The sequence below is a fragment of the Chelonia mydas genome, chromosome 4 (genome assembly GCF_015237465.2).
Source record: "Chelonia mydas isolate rCheMyd1 chromosome 4, rCheMyd1.pri.v2, whole genome shotgun sequence".
NCBI classification, from domain to species: Eukaryota; Metazoa; Chordata; order Testudines; family Cheloniidae; genus Chelonia; species Chelonia mydas.
In genome coordinates, this window is record NC_057852.1 from 95,992,512 (window position 1) to 96,008,436 (window position 15,925).

Sequence of the window (15,925 nt, forward strand, 5' to 3'; positions counted from 1 at the left end):
GGCGCATTCCCAGCAAGTCCAGCCCCTGGTCTGGCACTAGCCAGGCTTCAGGGAGCAGCCCGCTCCGTGTTTTCCATCGCGGGGCGCTCAACCCTCTGGGCAGAACTTCCTCCAGCTCAGCCGCCCCCAGCGAGGTGGGACATGGCTGTAGAGAATTTAGCAGCTATTTATTGCCCAGCCCAAGGGAAGTTAATTAGAACAAGACAAATCAACGCTGCACTAAATTTATTCTACATTTTATTTATAAACATACATTAACTATAAAAGCTGTTGCATTTTAGACAATTTTTTCCTACTTTCCAGAGGCATTTTAGAATAAATATTGTAAGTGAAGATTAGTGTCACTGTATGGAACATTAGCCCAACTAGGACAGTAATTCTTGTCCCTGCATATAAGGTGGATCCCTTTTAGCTCACCAACCATTATGTCATGCATGGACAGCTACAGTATGTATTCCATCAATAACACTACAGAGCAGGAGTAAGGAAAACCACTATGAAGTTTGGTAGTGAAATATATAAAATGGTTATGACAGTTATCCATGTTCTCTGAAGTAACAAGGTGGTAAATAAGCTTTTGCAAGAGCTAAAAAACATTACATTGTACTTGCTCAGCAACAATACATCACTTTGTAAAACACACACATTTACGTGGTAGCTCAATGTAGTAAAGCATTATTTTTCCTGCAACCACAAAAAACAAAAAATCAAACTTATGTTTGAATTGGAAAAAGCTAGGCCTTAGCCTGACCGAACTGCTAGTTGACAGGCTCCAAATGAAAAAAAATAAATCAAATAAACACAAACCATTGGCAATTAGCATTTAGAAAATGTTCTGTGCTGGTGACTAGTTGTTCAGTATGGAAAAACACTGTGTGGTCTAAGAATGCTGCTTTGTATTAGCTTTGGTACATATGCAATTAGCCCCACTAAAATATGTATATATGAAAAAATGAGAGAAAGGAGGGCTATGTTTTCAAGAGGCTTCAGTTAGAGATCCATTTGTGCGTTTGCAACTCTGCACATAAAAACTCGAACTTGCACATGCATTTTGTCTCCAGTCATGCTTCTGCTAAAAGCACTGGGAGTTTACCACTGACTTCATTAGAAACAGACCAAACCTGTGTGACATCCAACACTTGTACACACAGGTGACTGATTTACACATCTAAATCTTATCACCTGTGTGCACAAGTGTTGATGACTAATATCAAAGGTTCACACTCAAGCATGCAAAAATGGAAGTCATGTTTTGAAAATTAGGCCCAGAATATAATATAGTCACATACCATTAGTGTAACAGTTGGAGTTAGATAGATGTAAAAAAGTACTTTATAAAAATCTGTATTTTGAATTTTCATATTGTGCATTATTTGCAATAAAGTATTATGATGACAACATGCAAAGTGTAAACATGGAAACATCAAGGTTATCAAAACATTGAACAGTAAATCATGCAGACGGTTAATCACAACATTGGATGTTGCTGTATATATCCAAAAGTTTCTTTTTTATTATTTTTTGTAGTTTTTATTTTATTTTATTTTTTTTAAAAATAACCCCCATCTGAAGTCCTGTTAGCTTTACTCTTGGGATTTATTGCATCCATAAGTCACCACCGTGTGCAACAGCTTTGCATTTTCTAAGGCACAGTTTTAATGAAATAATATGCAACTTTCTATTAGATAGCAACAATGTCTTAAAATTACAACATTGTACAAATGTTTTCAGTGACAAAGTATTTCTGCATGAGCACGCAACTTGCATGCAAATAACTGTCTAGCATTTTAAATAAATAGATGCTATCAATATAAACACTTAGAAAAAAAATTATTGCTCACCTAATATCCACTTTATTTCCTTTTACCAACACATCAAAAGACAATGGATGTGTACATATTCTGTCACATACAATAAGGAATCTCTTAATTTAGTTGATCATGGTTTTAAGGCAGAATAAATAAATTTTTCCCCCCATTTTTAAAGAGCATCTTAAGCTGCTAAGTGTGATGCTTTCGAATAATTTCTCTTTATCAGCCTGCTGAAATTCACCATGTAGTACAGTTAGAAACCAGTACTGTAATATTTTACAACTGTAATGTGTCAGCTAAAATGTGTCTATATTCTTGACCTCTACACCCACAGCTCCAGTTGCTGTTTCAGGGAGCTACTGGTACGCACTAATGGGAGAATATACTTATTATAATGCACAGGGTGCAACTGACCCAAATGCGCTTAACAGTTTTTGTGTTTGTTTTGTAAAATGTTACAGATTGGACCTCATCCTGCATTCTTTATACACTCACAATCACCCCGAGTGCAATGAGAGTTGTATGTACAAGGAACACAGATTCAAGTCCACTGATGTACTGCACTGAATCACAGCTGTTTACAGTTTGACACATTCTAATTATATTGACCCTTTATGGGACCCAAAGCAACCTGTCTGGTTTGTAAATGAATTTCTACTATATAGAATCTCATTAAGGTATCAGATTCATAAGATCTTCTAATTCATTTGTAACTACTCTACTGGCCATCAGAAAATTACAAGCCAATAGATCCCCTTAGCTGTACCAACAACCCACCACTGCTAGATTCAGCTTCATCCACGCCAGCCCCCCAAGAATTTGGTAGTACTGTATAATTCTGTACACGTTAAGAAAAGATTTCCTCTTTATTATCCTATTGGGGATTTTTGCAATTGCTAATGGCATACACTCTTTCAGGCTTAATGAAGAAATCTTTATTTGACAGACTATTAAGCTATATTGTTGAACATTACTTGATGTATACACACACTGAAAAAAAATCCTAATGCTAAAGGTGCAATAATTTATTTGTATAACTCCTACCCTCCACTGAAGGTAACATAAAACAAAATGTTTCAGAATTGCAGTATGTATTATTAAACTAGTGTCTTTGTGTAAAAAAGCTAAAGTTTCAGTAAGAACAGAAAAGTCACTTGTGATGTTTAGTTTTGCAAATGCACTAATTAGATGCTATCTTTAAACGATTTCTCATCTTGAATGGACATATTCTAGAACTTCCATAACGGTTCTGTGAACTTAATTTTTTAATTCCTAGAAGTATTAAAACAAAATAGGTTTATTGAATCTTTTCTGACTTTGAAAAGAGCAAAACAACAGATTTAAAATGATAAACTTGTTTGAAACTATGGAAAGCCTCTTTTTTAATACTTCAGATATGAATTACCAAATGTTCTTCGTACACATTATGCAAATTCACTAAGAAAGGGAAAAAAATCATACTGTGCTTTAAAGTAGCAGATGCAGCCTTTTATAGGAGCATTACAAAATGAGATGGGAGCTATGAAGTCCATGGATACGAGCTCTTACAAGTGATTGTCTGGAAGCAGCCCTAGGGACATGATGGGGAGGCTCCTTCTTGCAGAAAGTTTTTAGGACTGACATTCCTGTCACAACGTTGTTGGCTGCCCAGCAGCTAAATTAAAAAATAAAAACATAGTAACCGTTACAAAGGTGACAAATCTTGACACTTTTTACTTTTTGAAACAATGGAGTATATAGGATTTCCCTCATGTGACATTTATATGCAAGAAATCCTGGCAAGAGTTTGACATCTCAGTAGTGCCCCTAGTTCTATAGTCAATTAAGGGTATAAATTAGGCACCAACTTCTGGGGGGGGGGGGGGGGGAGAAGGATATAAATATTGGCCTAGCAGGAATATATCCTTTATGTTTGAAAGACAAATGATCTCCTTTGCACTGCTAGCACATTCTGCATGCACTTCCAGTCAATTTACACACAAAATTATGGTAGAAGAACATGGCAGAGGTTGATAAGTCATCTTTAGCCAATTCCATTGTGCCAATTCTGCATTATATGACTGCACACACTGATCAGAAGCAGCCTCCTCCTGTAGCCAGGCAATACACAAGTTAAAGAAGAGGGTTAACTACTTTGCCTTAGAACTTCTTTGTCAGTGTCACATGTATAACATTAATGATATGGACAAGAATATTTCTTTCTTTTCTTTTCTTTTCTTTTCTTTAAAGTTCATCTGTATTAATTTGTTGTTCTAAAAAGATAAGCTATCTATAAACTGCAGTCACTTATTTTAAAAAAAATACCCTGGCCACTTAGTTTTCTCCCTAGAAAAACAGAAGACACATTGATATACATATTTTTTGTATGTAAAGTTTCTAAACTTTAAATTTTAAAGACACATTGATATACATACTTTTTGTATGTAAAGTTTCTAAACTTTAAACATTATGAAAAAGTAATTTGGAGCTTCAGGCAAACTTCTGGTAGGCAGCTGTTCTGCAAGTGTGTCCATACCCCTCTCAGCCTCTTATTTGCACAACTTCTGGTTAGTGTAACAGCGCTAACATTGTAGTATCCTGTCCTCTATTTCAGACAAATGGTCTTCCAAATTTTTTATATATAAATAAAAGCCAGACAAAATACAGATAAACTATTTCAACCGTTGAAGGTCAACAAAATCAATCCCTCTAGAACGCCTACACTTGAAATATTTGTCCACTTTTGAAACTTAAGCACAAGTGGGTAAATTTTAAAAATTTTGAATAAAAATAAAAGCTCCTGAGCAGAGACACTGCAGAAAGAGGCCAATTTTCAGTTTAGAGAAAACACCTGAAGGTAAGCTACGAAATTCTGAAAATAGTATTTGTATTACCCTAGCACCTAGGAGCCCTAGTTATGAATCAGAACCCCATTTCACTAGGCACTGTACAAACACAGAATATGAATTTGTAATGAAAACAAAGAACCTTAAATCACATATGCACAAGTGACATCACTGTAATATATTGTATTTTCTTCTACTTCTTGGCACAAAGTTGTAACAAAATTGCAGAAGAGAACTGCTACCTCACATATACTCAGTAATAATACTCAACAGTGCCCTCTCTTGTAAATGGGACCACAACCCTCTTTCCAAATAATAAATAAATAAATAAAAAATTGGGGAAGGGGAAGAAAAAAAATATTGAATTTTATTCCAATTTTTATATATAGCTAGAAACACAGGTATATACATTTATGGCCAGTTCCTCACCAACTTGAGTAAGATTTTGCATGATCAAGCCTATAGATATGAAGAAGTATTTCTAAGTTTTCTAATGTTGTTTGGTTTGATGTAAGGTGCCTAAAAGAGTTTCATAACAGAAATAAAAGCAACTGTGCAAATGAATGAGAGGCTGTACAACAGCACCCTCTATGTCTAAGAATATGGAAATATTTCTAAACTCAAAAATCAATACATTAGGACTGAGTACAACTTGTGGGTGGACCAGAGTATTTTTGTTCCTTGATTTATATAGAGCCAGACTTTTTTTGGGAGGGGAGGAAATAATATGGGGGAAGGAAGAGGACCCTGTGTTTTGTCCCATCAATAGCAAACATTTCCTGGATATTCAGTATTCAACAGAAATTTCAGATCAAGTCTAGGGTGGTGTTCTGTGTTTTTCTCCACACCCCCTTCCTTTCATGCAGAGTAAAAGTGAAGTGAATATCCTATGTATCTGACTATGTGCTGGGAGGAGGGAAAGGAAGGAAAGGGGCTAAAAATTCTATAGTAATTTGATATCAATCACATGTAGATGGCATAGTAGATAGGAACAAAATCTGGCCTACACCAAGTGGTAGCAACTGTCCTACATTCTCCAATGACAAGTGAGAGATCCATGAACAGGAATCTCAAGGACATACAAGGTCTGAGTGTGCTGCAGGGGCCAGGTATTTAGACATTAAATGGGATGGCATGTCTAATACTGCTTAACAGGGACCCTTCTGCCAATTAAAGAGCAATATTCATGGGCTCTGATGTCCTTGTTGGACAGAAAGAGGATCAAAGTGGGGCAGCATGGTGGTAGGGGTGACCAGACCTTCCTTTTTAAAGGGACAGTCCCATATTTAAGCCCTCCCACAGGTGTCCCAACTTTTTCCTAAAAACGGGCAAATTGTCCCGCATTTTCTGTCTCCCCCGCATCAGTATTGGTGGGTCCTGCTGCTGGCCAGACCCCTGCTTGCCAGCCTCCTGCCCACGAGCAGTGAGTGTAAGGGAGGGTCCAGTGGCCAGTGATAGGGGTGGGTGTGGAAGGCTGATGGCGGGGTGAAGATGCAGCGCACGGGGCCAGCTGCTCTCCCTGCTGGCTCGTCAGCGCAGCCCCTGCTGCATGCTGGCTCTCAGCCAGCAGGGCCCAGCCCCCATCCCGTTTCCGGCCGGTGCTGGCTGTGCATTGCGAGCTGCGGTGGCTGGTGAGTGCAGGCAGGTGCCAGGTGGCGGCTGGTTACGTGTCGCCTCTGATGCCCACCCATCAGCCCTTTATGTGCTTCCCCTCTCACTGTCCTCTCCCTGCTTTGCCCCTTCAACTCCCCAGCCCCACTGCTCCTCCACATTCCCCCCAGAAGGATGCATCCAACTCCCAGCGCTGTGCGGAGAACCAGCCTCTGGTCAGAGTGCTCAGCTCACCAACAGCCTGGCTGGCAGGCTCCTTCCTCCCCCCACAGCCTCTGGCTGGGCCGGCACCCCAGGAAAGCCCCAAACCCTCTGGCTCTGAGCACTAGCGAGGAGGAGCCGAGCCCTGCATGTGCCAAAGCTCTGCACAGCGCTAGTACAGGGCAGCCTCTCCACCCCTCAGCTAAGCTCTGGGGTGGTGGGGTGGGGGGTGGGGGAGGAAAGGGGGAGAGTGATTTCCAGCCTGTTCATGCCTGCAGGCTCCACAGCAGCCCCCAGGGCAAGGGCTTAGCACCCTCTTCACCCGTCCCTCCCTCCACCCTGGGTTCTGCCCCAGGGAGCAAGGGGCTGCTCTGTCCCCTAGGCACCCTCTCCTGCTGAGCTACCTCTCTAGATGGTGGTTCACTGAAACCTCTGCAGTCAGGTTCCCTGGGCCCTGGTGCATGATGAAGCCTTAGGGCTTAACCCCTTCCTGCCCGTGCTGTAACCAGAGGCAGCTGGGTTATATTGGTGGCCAGCAGCAGCCTGGAGGTGTTAGCTGCCTTTCAACGCTGTGCGGGTAGGAAGGGACAAGCTGCTTCCAGCCAGGGGAAAGAGATGAATTCTGCAAAGACATGGGCCAGGTCATCTGTTTCCTCCCTCCTCCTCTGTGTCTTGAAGCAGCTCCCATCCCTTTCCTTCCAACAGTGCCGAAAAGCTGCTGCTGACCACATTCTGGTGTGAGCCCTGGCAGAAATCTGGGGGCGGCGGAATTGTGACCCTGCATGCCCCCCCTCGTGTTGCCTCGGAAGTATGCGGTGCCAGGAGAGGCAGGCCCGTCCCGGGGCCAAGCCAGGCATGGATGGCGGAGAGTGCAGGGCAGGGAGGGTTGGGTCAGTTGGTCAACCAGGAGTGTGTGTCACCTCTCCCCATATATATATATATATGTGTGTGTGTGTGTGACCTCTCTCCCCATGTGAACTCTGTGTGTGTGTGTGTGTGTGTGTGTGTGTGTGTGTGACCTCTCTCCCCATGTGAACTCTAAAGCCTTAAAGATAAGAAGGTAAACAAAAAGAATCCAACTACGCAGTGTTTCTTTTTAACGGAGGCTCAGTCAGCTTGATGTTAATTTGAATGTTTGTACTGCATAGTTCTGATTGATTGCCGTTGAACTCGCCTGAATATCAGTAATTGTACCAGGTTTCCTGTATTCAGCAAAGGGAAATATGGTCACCCTAGGCGGTGGTGAACACCTTCAAGGCTGTTACACAGGGAAACTTCCCATCCTCTCAAAAATATGAACAGCAATTAAAAACTGAGTAAGTTTACAATACCGAACATTATTCATGCATTACATTGCAAAGCTAACATAAAGGGCGACTAGGGCAGAGAGATTTTTGATGGCAATTGACAGTAACAACAGCTTAATATTGTTATGTTACATATGAACATATGCACAGTTAGTAAATAACTAAACATCTTCCAACAAGAATGACAGGATTAACTCTAGAATGTAGTGTGGAAGGAAAAACACCATGGACACCTTAAAATGCAATTTTATCTTAAATTTTATCTTATCTTAAAATGCAATCTGGTACTTACTTCTGGATCTGACGTAACAATCATTGCAGTTGAGAAGACCATTTCTAATCCTGACATCTGTTCCACTTGCTGCATCTCCAAGCTGTCCCTTGCAAATTCCACACTATTGGTTGAAGAAGAATGGAGAGAGTAAGGTTTATGGGACAGGTTTCTTTTTCTCTATCTCATTTTTTCCAAGGTTTGGATTTTCATTTCATGAGTTCCTTGTGAGGTGAAAAAAAGATTTCCTGTGGTCTAAAAGCAGGGTTTTCAGAGCAGGCTACATTTAGGGCGTGATCCCATAAGTCTTCACTTAGACTAAATGCACATTAAAATTAATAAGGATTTTGCCTGAGACGTTACTATAGAACTGAGCCCTTTGTGACAGGCAAACCTCAGAAAGGTCAGAGGTTGTAAAGATGAAGATGGTTATTGAACGCTTATCTGAATGTATGCTGTGTAAATCAGGCTGGAGATGTGAGACCAGGTGTTCTCTTGAGATTTCTAGAAATCACCAACTTAGCTGACTGAGAAATACCATAAGAACAGTCTCTCTCAGACTAGTTCTACTTGAGGTCTTGGTGAAAATCAGAAAAGCACATTCATGAAGACACTGGACAATGCCTGCATGCATATCCCTTTCTGAGGCAGAAGCAAATTTCAGTTTGAGGCAAAGGTTAGATTTGGTTTTTATTTTAGAGGAACAGGTTTGTCCACCTTTACTTATATGCTGCCTCCTTTAAAAAGTAAAAGCTGGGAGCAGCAATTTGGGATCTATGGGATATTTTTGATTAAGATGTTGGTTAAAAAATTCTGCAATCGTTTTTCAGCTACCTAGTCAATATCATCATGGAAGCACTGCAATTTTACCTGTTTCTTCCCATATATAGTAGGAAGAAGAAAAAATTAAAAATCATTTGCATGTAACACAAAGGTCACAAAGTACCACGTACACTGTACTAGTGCAAACATTTGAAATGGGAGCAAGTGATGGAATGTTTAATGCGTCTTCCTTCCATCCAACACTTACATTCTATCTAAACAGAGATCTTAAACTGTTTAGCAGCTAATTAGTAAGAAGTCTGTTCAAATATAGTTCTCTAGAAAAGTGTCAGCACAGTTTCAAACCTTAGTGACTGGGTCACAGAAAATGTTTCTTGATGTAGGGTTTGCTTTGCATCTGAATCTCAGGTGTGCTGAATAGCCAACATATACTTCACAAGACAATGTGTAAAAGAACAGAAATTAAAGTGACAGGTACTTTATCTAGCTATAAGCATTTCTAAACTGACAGATTATAATTCATATATAATTTTTCTAAGATGCTAAGCAGTGAAAGCTCTCCAAGATGAATCTGATCACTTGAAAACGGGTGGGGCGGGGGAGTTGGTCACAATTACTTTGAAAGATTCATTTGATAAATTATTTAAGCACACTTCATCAGATACCAGCATTCAAATATTTTATACTTGGGAAATGACATGTAAACTGGACATTAACCAGTGTTCTAACTTCTGTTATTTGAGATTGTGGAATAATATCTGCGCAGTTACTTGCTAATAAATCACAGGTCTTGGTTCAATTAATAGAACCCTTGATGTAACTATTTGATAGGAAAGAAACAAATTTACACCATTCTAATTCCTCTTCAATACAAATGCATAACAGTGGTGCAGAATAACAGCTTCCTCTTCCTTCCATTTCCAGTGTTCATGATCAGTAATTACAACATACTTTCTTCCCACAGTAACCATGACACAGATAGCATGAAATCTTTTTTAAACAACCAAGATAATAATGAAGTCATACCCTGAAGCAATTAATGTGAAAATATAGACCAAGCGTTTCAATAATCATGGCAGCTCCTTTTCCAAGAGGAAGACGACAGGTAGAACATAGTTTCTTTCCACTGACAGACCTAAAAGACAATATATATTTTTTAAAAATGTAAGAGCAATGTGTGGCAGAGAGCAAACAAACGTTTATGCAGTTTTATTAAGAGTGGCCTGGAAGAATGAGTGAAGTGTTGGGAGTCAGGTGATCCTGAGTTATAATCCTAGCTCTGCCACTGACTCACTGTGTGGTCTGGGTCAAGCCACTGCACCTCTCTGCCTCAGTTTCCCCATCTGTAAAAATGGGAATAATGCTTATCAACTTATCTCACAGTTGTGCTGTGAAGATTCACGTGCTAGGGGGAGATGGACTTTCACTGGGACCTGAAGTGCTTTTGATAGTCTCCACTCCTTAAGTGTCTGTATAGTGCTTAGAAGATGTACCGCATCTACATGCCAAGTCAGAAAGAGAAGGTGCAAATTGCTTAAATATGACGGCACCGTTGATGGAGTTAAACAAAAGGAATTACTACTGTGGATTATTTTTACCCTAACTGAAGATGTAACAATCCAACTGGAAATACATGTGGATTGTCAATGTTACTAGCATAGCACACTTTTAGATAACACTGAATTTTTTTCAAGTAAACTTAACAGTTAAGTTTCAAATAATAAAATAATTCAGAAACTCACTTCTCCATCAGGGAAAACTAAGCCACTGAGTTTCTGAATTATTTACAACCAAACTGTTAGCATGGCATTTTTTCAAACAATTTACCTAAGTGTGTTTTAAATCTTTCCTCAAGGCTCAGCTTTGCCATGATGGCTGTAAGAAATCATCCAGTTAACAACAGTGATTGTTGGGGGACAACTGGGAATAGCTGGTACTTACAATTGACATTTAAAAAAATATTATAAATAAAGTATGTAAAATTGTATATGCTTGAATATATTCCTCTCTCCTCATTCCTTCCACATGCTGATTATATTTTTAGATTTTTAGTTCTTCAGAACAGGAAGTGTGTGACTGGTTTTGGGTTTGTACATTGCTTAGCAACATGGGCCCTGATTCTGAAAGGGACCTTGTCTCTTGGCACTAATGTATTAACAATACTAAGTAGTAATAAATCAGCCATTGGGTAGAGGTAGGAGAGAAATTTCTCAATGATTCATGAGTTTCAAATGAATGCTTTGATGTGTGTGCTTGAGCAGTGATAAGACAACATACAGTACTTACCCTTACCTTTATTTGTGCCACAACATAACAATAAGCCACAAAAGAGTGTGTATTTGTAGTCCATTGATGTATACCTTGGCTATATAATGGGAGAACAAAGGCAAATGCCTCTTTATCCACCAGAAAAGTGCATTAACGCAAACCCTGCACTAGGTTATTGCTATTGGAATACGGTTTGTTAAATTTTACTTAAAAAAAAAAAGCCTTAAAATATAGTTTTGGGTGTTTATGCAATATATCCTTCCACTATGTCAAGTATTTCCTAATAAAAAGATAAGAGAAAAGTAATAGGGAAAAGCTTACAAACAAACACATTCCTCCATCTCTCTTTTAGCTTCCCAAAGAGAAGCAATAACCAGACGTTGGCAACATCAGGCAGGCAGAAGTCTAAAACTAACAGGCAAAAGTTTTGTGCTTTGTTTTGAAAAGTTGGCCTTAACATCCCATGAGCAGCCACACCTATAAATGAAAAATATCATGGACCTCAAATCAGGAGATCTTTGAAGAGATCTCTTAGCAGAAAAGTCAATTATCTCCAGATTCATGATATAAGGATGCTGTGTTAATTGGCATAAGATCATCTCAGAGCATTTCCATACAATCAGTATAGAGAGGAATCAAGAGGGCATAGATGAAAGTCATCTTGGTGCTGTAAGTTAGTCTCAAAGTACACTACATCCTCAAACAGATGCCACATCTGCACGTGTTAAACCATTTTTTAGAACAAATACTGTACCACTTTAAGTGAATGTGACTTGGAATTACCAATTGCTGCTAAGATGCTGCAATTCATAAATAACCAGGATGAAACAGCCTCTTGATTACAAGCACTGAACACTAAGATGTAAGACATTTAAATCTCTACATTAAAATCCTTCAGAGAATCAGTTCTCCTGCAGTGATCAAAAATAGTAGCAATAGATTAAAAAAAAATATCAAAGTTAATCTTTTCTTAGGCTACCTGCCAAATTCATTCTTTACTTTTAATCTTCAGAGACCTGATTTTCAGAAGTGCTGAAAACATGCAGTTCTCACGGATTTTAAGGGGAACTGAAAGCACAAAGCCTCTCTGAAAACTAGGTCACTCATTTGTAGACCCTTTGGGCAAGGACTATATTCACTTCGGGTGAGCCTCACACCCTGCCCTGGCCCCCTTATGCTGGGTAAAAAGGGCTAGAAGCAGTCTTAAAAGGACTCTAAAAGCCTCTGCTCCAGCTGGGGAAGAATTTTCTCAGCAAAGGAACTGAAGAAGACAGCAGCAGGTGTCTTCCAAAGACTCCTACACAAGCCCTGTCACAGGGGGCATACTGGGGGTGGGAGGGACATGTAAGGGATGGGTGGGCATGTGGTTGCAGTAGGTAGTGTTGGAATGATTCTGGGCAGCTCTGCTGGCCAGGGACAGGCCTACAGATTTATCCAAATTACACTGGGGCAGCTCTGCCCTCTGCAACAGCCTAGGATTGGGAAGGCATAAAGGTGGCTTAAAGCCACCTCTTTGCCACCACCGCTTGGGTTGCATATTCTGCACAGCCTGGAAACTCCTGCTGTGAGTCTGGTACACTGCTAAGCACACTGTGGGCAATTGCTTAAAATATATTACAGCTAGACTTGCAGGGCTACATTTACAAAGAGGGATCTGAACACAGAGCACACACATTAAAAAACAATCCCAAACTAATCAAAATCTGGTTACATTAATGCTTTCAATTTTCACATTCTTCTTAATGGAGCAGATGCTATTGTGGACCTCACTGAGAAAGCAGAAACACTGGGATGGGCCTGGGGCAAACTGGAAGTGTAATTGCATTTTAACCATTTTAGTCTTCTAATTGTATCCAAATTAAGTCTATGCATGCAAACATAATTAATTTTGATTTATTTAAAGGCATTTTGCAGGGTACAAGGTAGGGATATAAATATAATTTAAAAAGTTAATGGTTTAAATGATTAAAATTCTACCCTTTGAATAGTTAACTGATTAAAGGGAGAGGGGCTGGGGTTGCTTTGGCTGGCAAGGCCAGAGCTGGGGTCATTCAGCTGGCTATGGGGCAGCTGACCAACTGGCGGGGTGGGGCCGGGGTCCGGCGCTGCATGGCTGGAACCAGGGTCCGGCCGGCAAGGGCGGGGGTCTCGCATGGCGGGGCCAGGGTCCAGCGCGGCTGGGGCTGGGGCTAGGACGGGCCGGCATGGTGCAGCTGGGGGTTAACAGTTAAATTTGGTTAACCAGTAAGCTTAATGCTTATTGGTTAACATTTTACATCCCTAGTATAAGGTGGCTCAGTGGGATAGAACACCATTCTCCTCTAGGTCACAGATTCAAATCTAGTCTATTACTGGTAGGGATCATATGTTATTACCACTTCATAACTATTTTTTGTTAGCCTAACATACCTGAAATATTTTGGAAATCTAGTTCCTAGAAGACCTGAATCTAGATCTCTAGAAAGAAGCTTCATCATAGTCACTACCCTTACTGGGAGTATCCGCAGAGAAGCCAAGTATTAGGGTTGAGAGGTCTCTGGAGATTAAGACATCCAGGCCAACGTTGAGTTGCAATGGTGCAGACTGCTGTGTTTTGGCATTCATTACCATTTCTGGTACTGCTGATAGAGTACTTCAATGACTAGTGTGAATCTAACATCTTCCAGGAGCCCTAGAAATTCACTTAAAAGTTCAATTAATAACAAAAACCTAGGTTGCAATGCTTAGTTCTCATTTGCCTGCAAATTCAATTGCTGAGGGAATCCTTAGATTAAAAATCATTTTAAAATAGATTTCACTATAAAGAGTGAAAATAAAAATGAGTGTTTTACTCTGCAAATTGGGTCTCCAGTGGAAGAATTAAAAAAAAGAAAAAAAAAGCCAAAGAGCAAAAACGTGTCACAGTTCTATTTTTGAAACAAACACTTGTTGAGAGGATTGGAATTTTATTAAAAAGTGTTTATTTCTATCAACGGTGGTAAAGTGAAGCATTCACTTGCCACTGATTTTTTTCTGATTGCAGAACCAGTTGGTTGAACAAAGGAACAAGTGAATTTTAGGCACTGTGGGTAAAATTTTCCAAACCACCCAAGCGATTTAGGAGACTAAATCCCATTTACAAAAGCGACTTGGGCATTTAGGACCCTAAGTCTTATAGAAAGTCAATGTGACTTAGGTTCCTAAGTTGCTTAGACTGCAACTATATGCACACACACTGCTTCCTATGGTTTAGATTTTGCTCTGCAAGTGAGGAGGTTTTTTGTGCAATTACATATGCAAACATCTCCTTTTTCCAATACATTCATCACATTACATTTTTGAAAATGTAACCCACACTGTTTTATCATGTTTCTGGAGATAATTTGATCCCCAGTGCCAGAAATCACTGTGTTCCCCTCAGCAAATGCTAATTTAAGCAGTAGTCAGATTGCCTGCACTTTGGTACCCCTTTCGGAATATGAACTATAAAGCTTCCAATAAGCTTCCTCCCTTTACACCAAAGTGTAATAAATTGCAACTGAGAGGCTACACAATAAATCTTAAAGTTTGGTACTGCTAAACCACTTTCCTATATAGACAGAAATATTTTAAGATTCACTCCAGATGCCCCATTTGTCCATAAAAATGAAAAAGTGGCCACATTTCATTTCTGGAGAAAAAAGGAAATAGGAATTTTAATTGGAATATGTGAAAATAAGTAATGTAAACATGGCAACACTGTTTTCATTTACTGTACTTTTACTCTCCCAATCAATGATAAAGCCCAGTGGAGCCTCCACCATCTTCAGTCCACCAAAACTACTGTTATGACACTCCTCAAAGATCTCTTCTTGTCCAGGTCTTGGCAACCTTGATGAATTTATTCCATTTTTATCCTCCCTGACCTGACCAGCTCTTTCTCAAAGTTTTATCTTCCTTTGGTTTTCACATCTAGTTCCTCTCTTTGCCCTCCTCCTACCTCTCTGACTTCATTCAGTGTCTCTCAAAGGGTCCTCCTCTCCTCCCCCCTCCATTCTCCATATGAGGCCACCATGGGACCCACTTATTCTATCATCACACTCTTTTCCTAGGTTAACTTATCTCCTCATATGGTTTTAACTACCAGCTCTACACCAAAGACTTAAATCCATTTTTATTCTTCTAATCTGTCTCTCTCTCCATCCAATTCTGCATCTCACCCTGTCTCTTCAAATTATTCTCCTGGATTTCTCACCACTAATTTAAAAACTCAACATGGCCAAAAACGAACTCTTTATCCCAGGCCCACCCTATCCTGCCACCTGTCGTCGGTCACTGTTGATGACATAGCCATCCGCCCTATCACTCAGGTTCATAACCTGGAAGAATGGGGGTTATTTTTGCCATAAACAACCAGGCCACATCCAAACCTTGCAGCTTCTCTCTCTAACATTTGTAAGATCTAATCTTTTTTGTTTCAGTCCCTACAGTTAAAACCCTCATCCATATACCCGTCTTCCATCTTGATTACTCCTGCTCTAGCTTCCCAGATACCCACATTATCCCTTTTAAATCCATAAAAAATGGTGGTCTGATCATCTTTGTCTGTTGCTCCGAGCTTGTTGGCCACTCTTTGAAAACCCCCACTGGCTTCCCATTCTCTATCACATCGAGTTCGAGCTTCTTACCATCACCGCCAAAGGCCACATAGCTCTACTTTTCCCTCCACTTACTTTATTGTTTTACCCTGCTCCTTCCCCCATTTGTATGCTTCTTCCACAAGCAGCTTCACACTCTTTCATGCCATCCCTTATACATGGAATGACCTTGCTGAGTGAATCAGTAAATCCACTATCCTCTTCCTTCAAACCCCTCTAAGGCCTTGTGATG

At 40.1% G+C, this 15,925-nt stretch overlaps 1 protein-coding gene across 17 annotated transcripts in view; it reads right to left on the minus strand.

Moving 5' to 3' along the window:
• Positions 1 to 220: 220 nt before the first annotated feature.
• Positions 221 to 15,925, minus strand: part of LIMCH1 (LIM and calponin homology domains 1) — a 305,602-nt gene continuing 289,897 nt past the window's right edge. For all 17 annotated transcript variants that reach the window (XM_043544463.1, XM_043544457.1, XM_043544462.1 and 14 more), the window contains 3 exons: positions 9,836 to 9,944; positions 8,048 to 8,150; positions 221 to 3,465 (listed from right to left, as the gene is read on the minus strand). In XM_043544463.1, the coding sequence (XP_043400398.1) occupies positions 3,440 to 3,465; positions 8,048 to 8,150; positions 9,836 to 9,944 (238 nt within the window). In that variant the 3' untranslated portion in view covers positions 221 to 3,439. The remainder of the gene's footprint in view (positions 3,466 to 8,047; positions 8,151 to 9,835; positions 9,945 to 15,925) is intronic.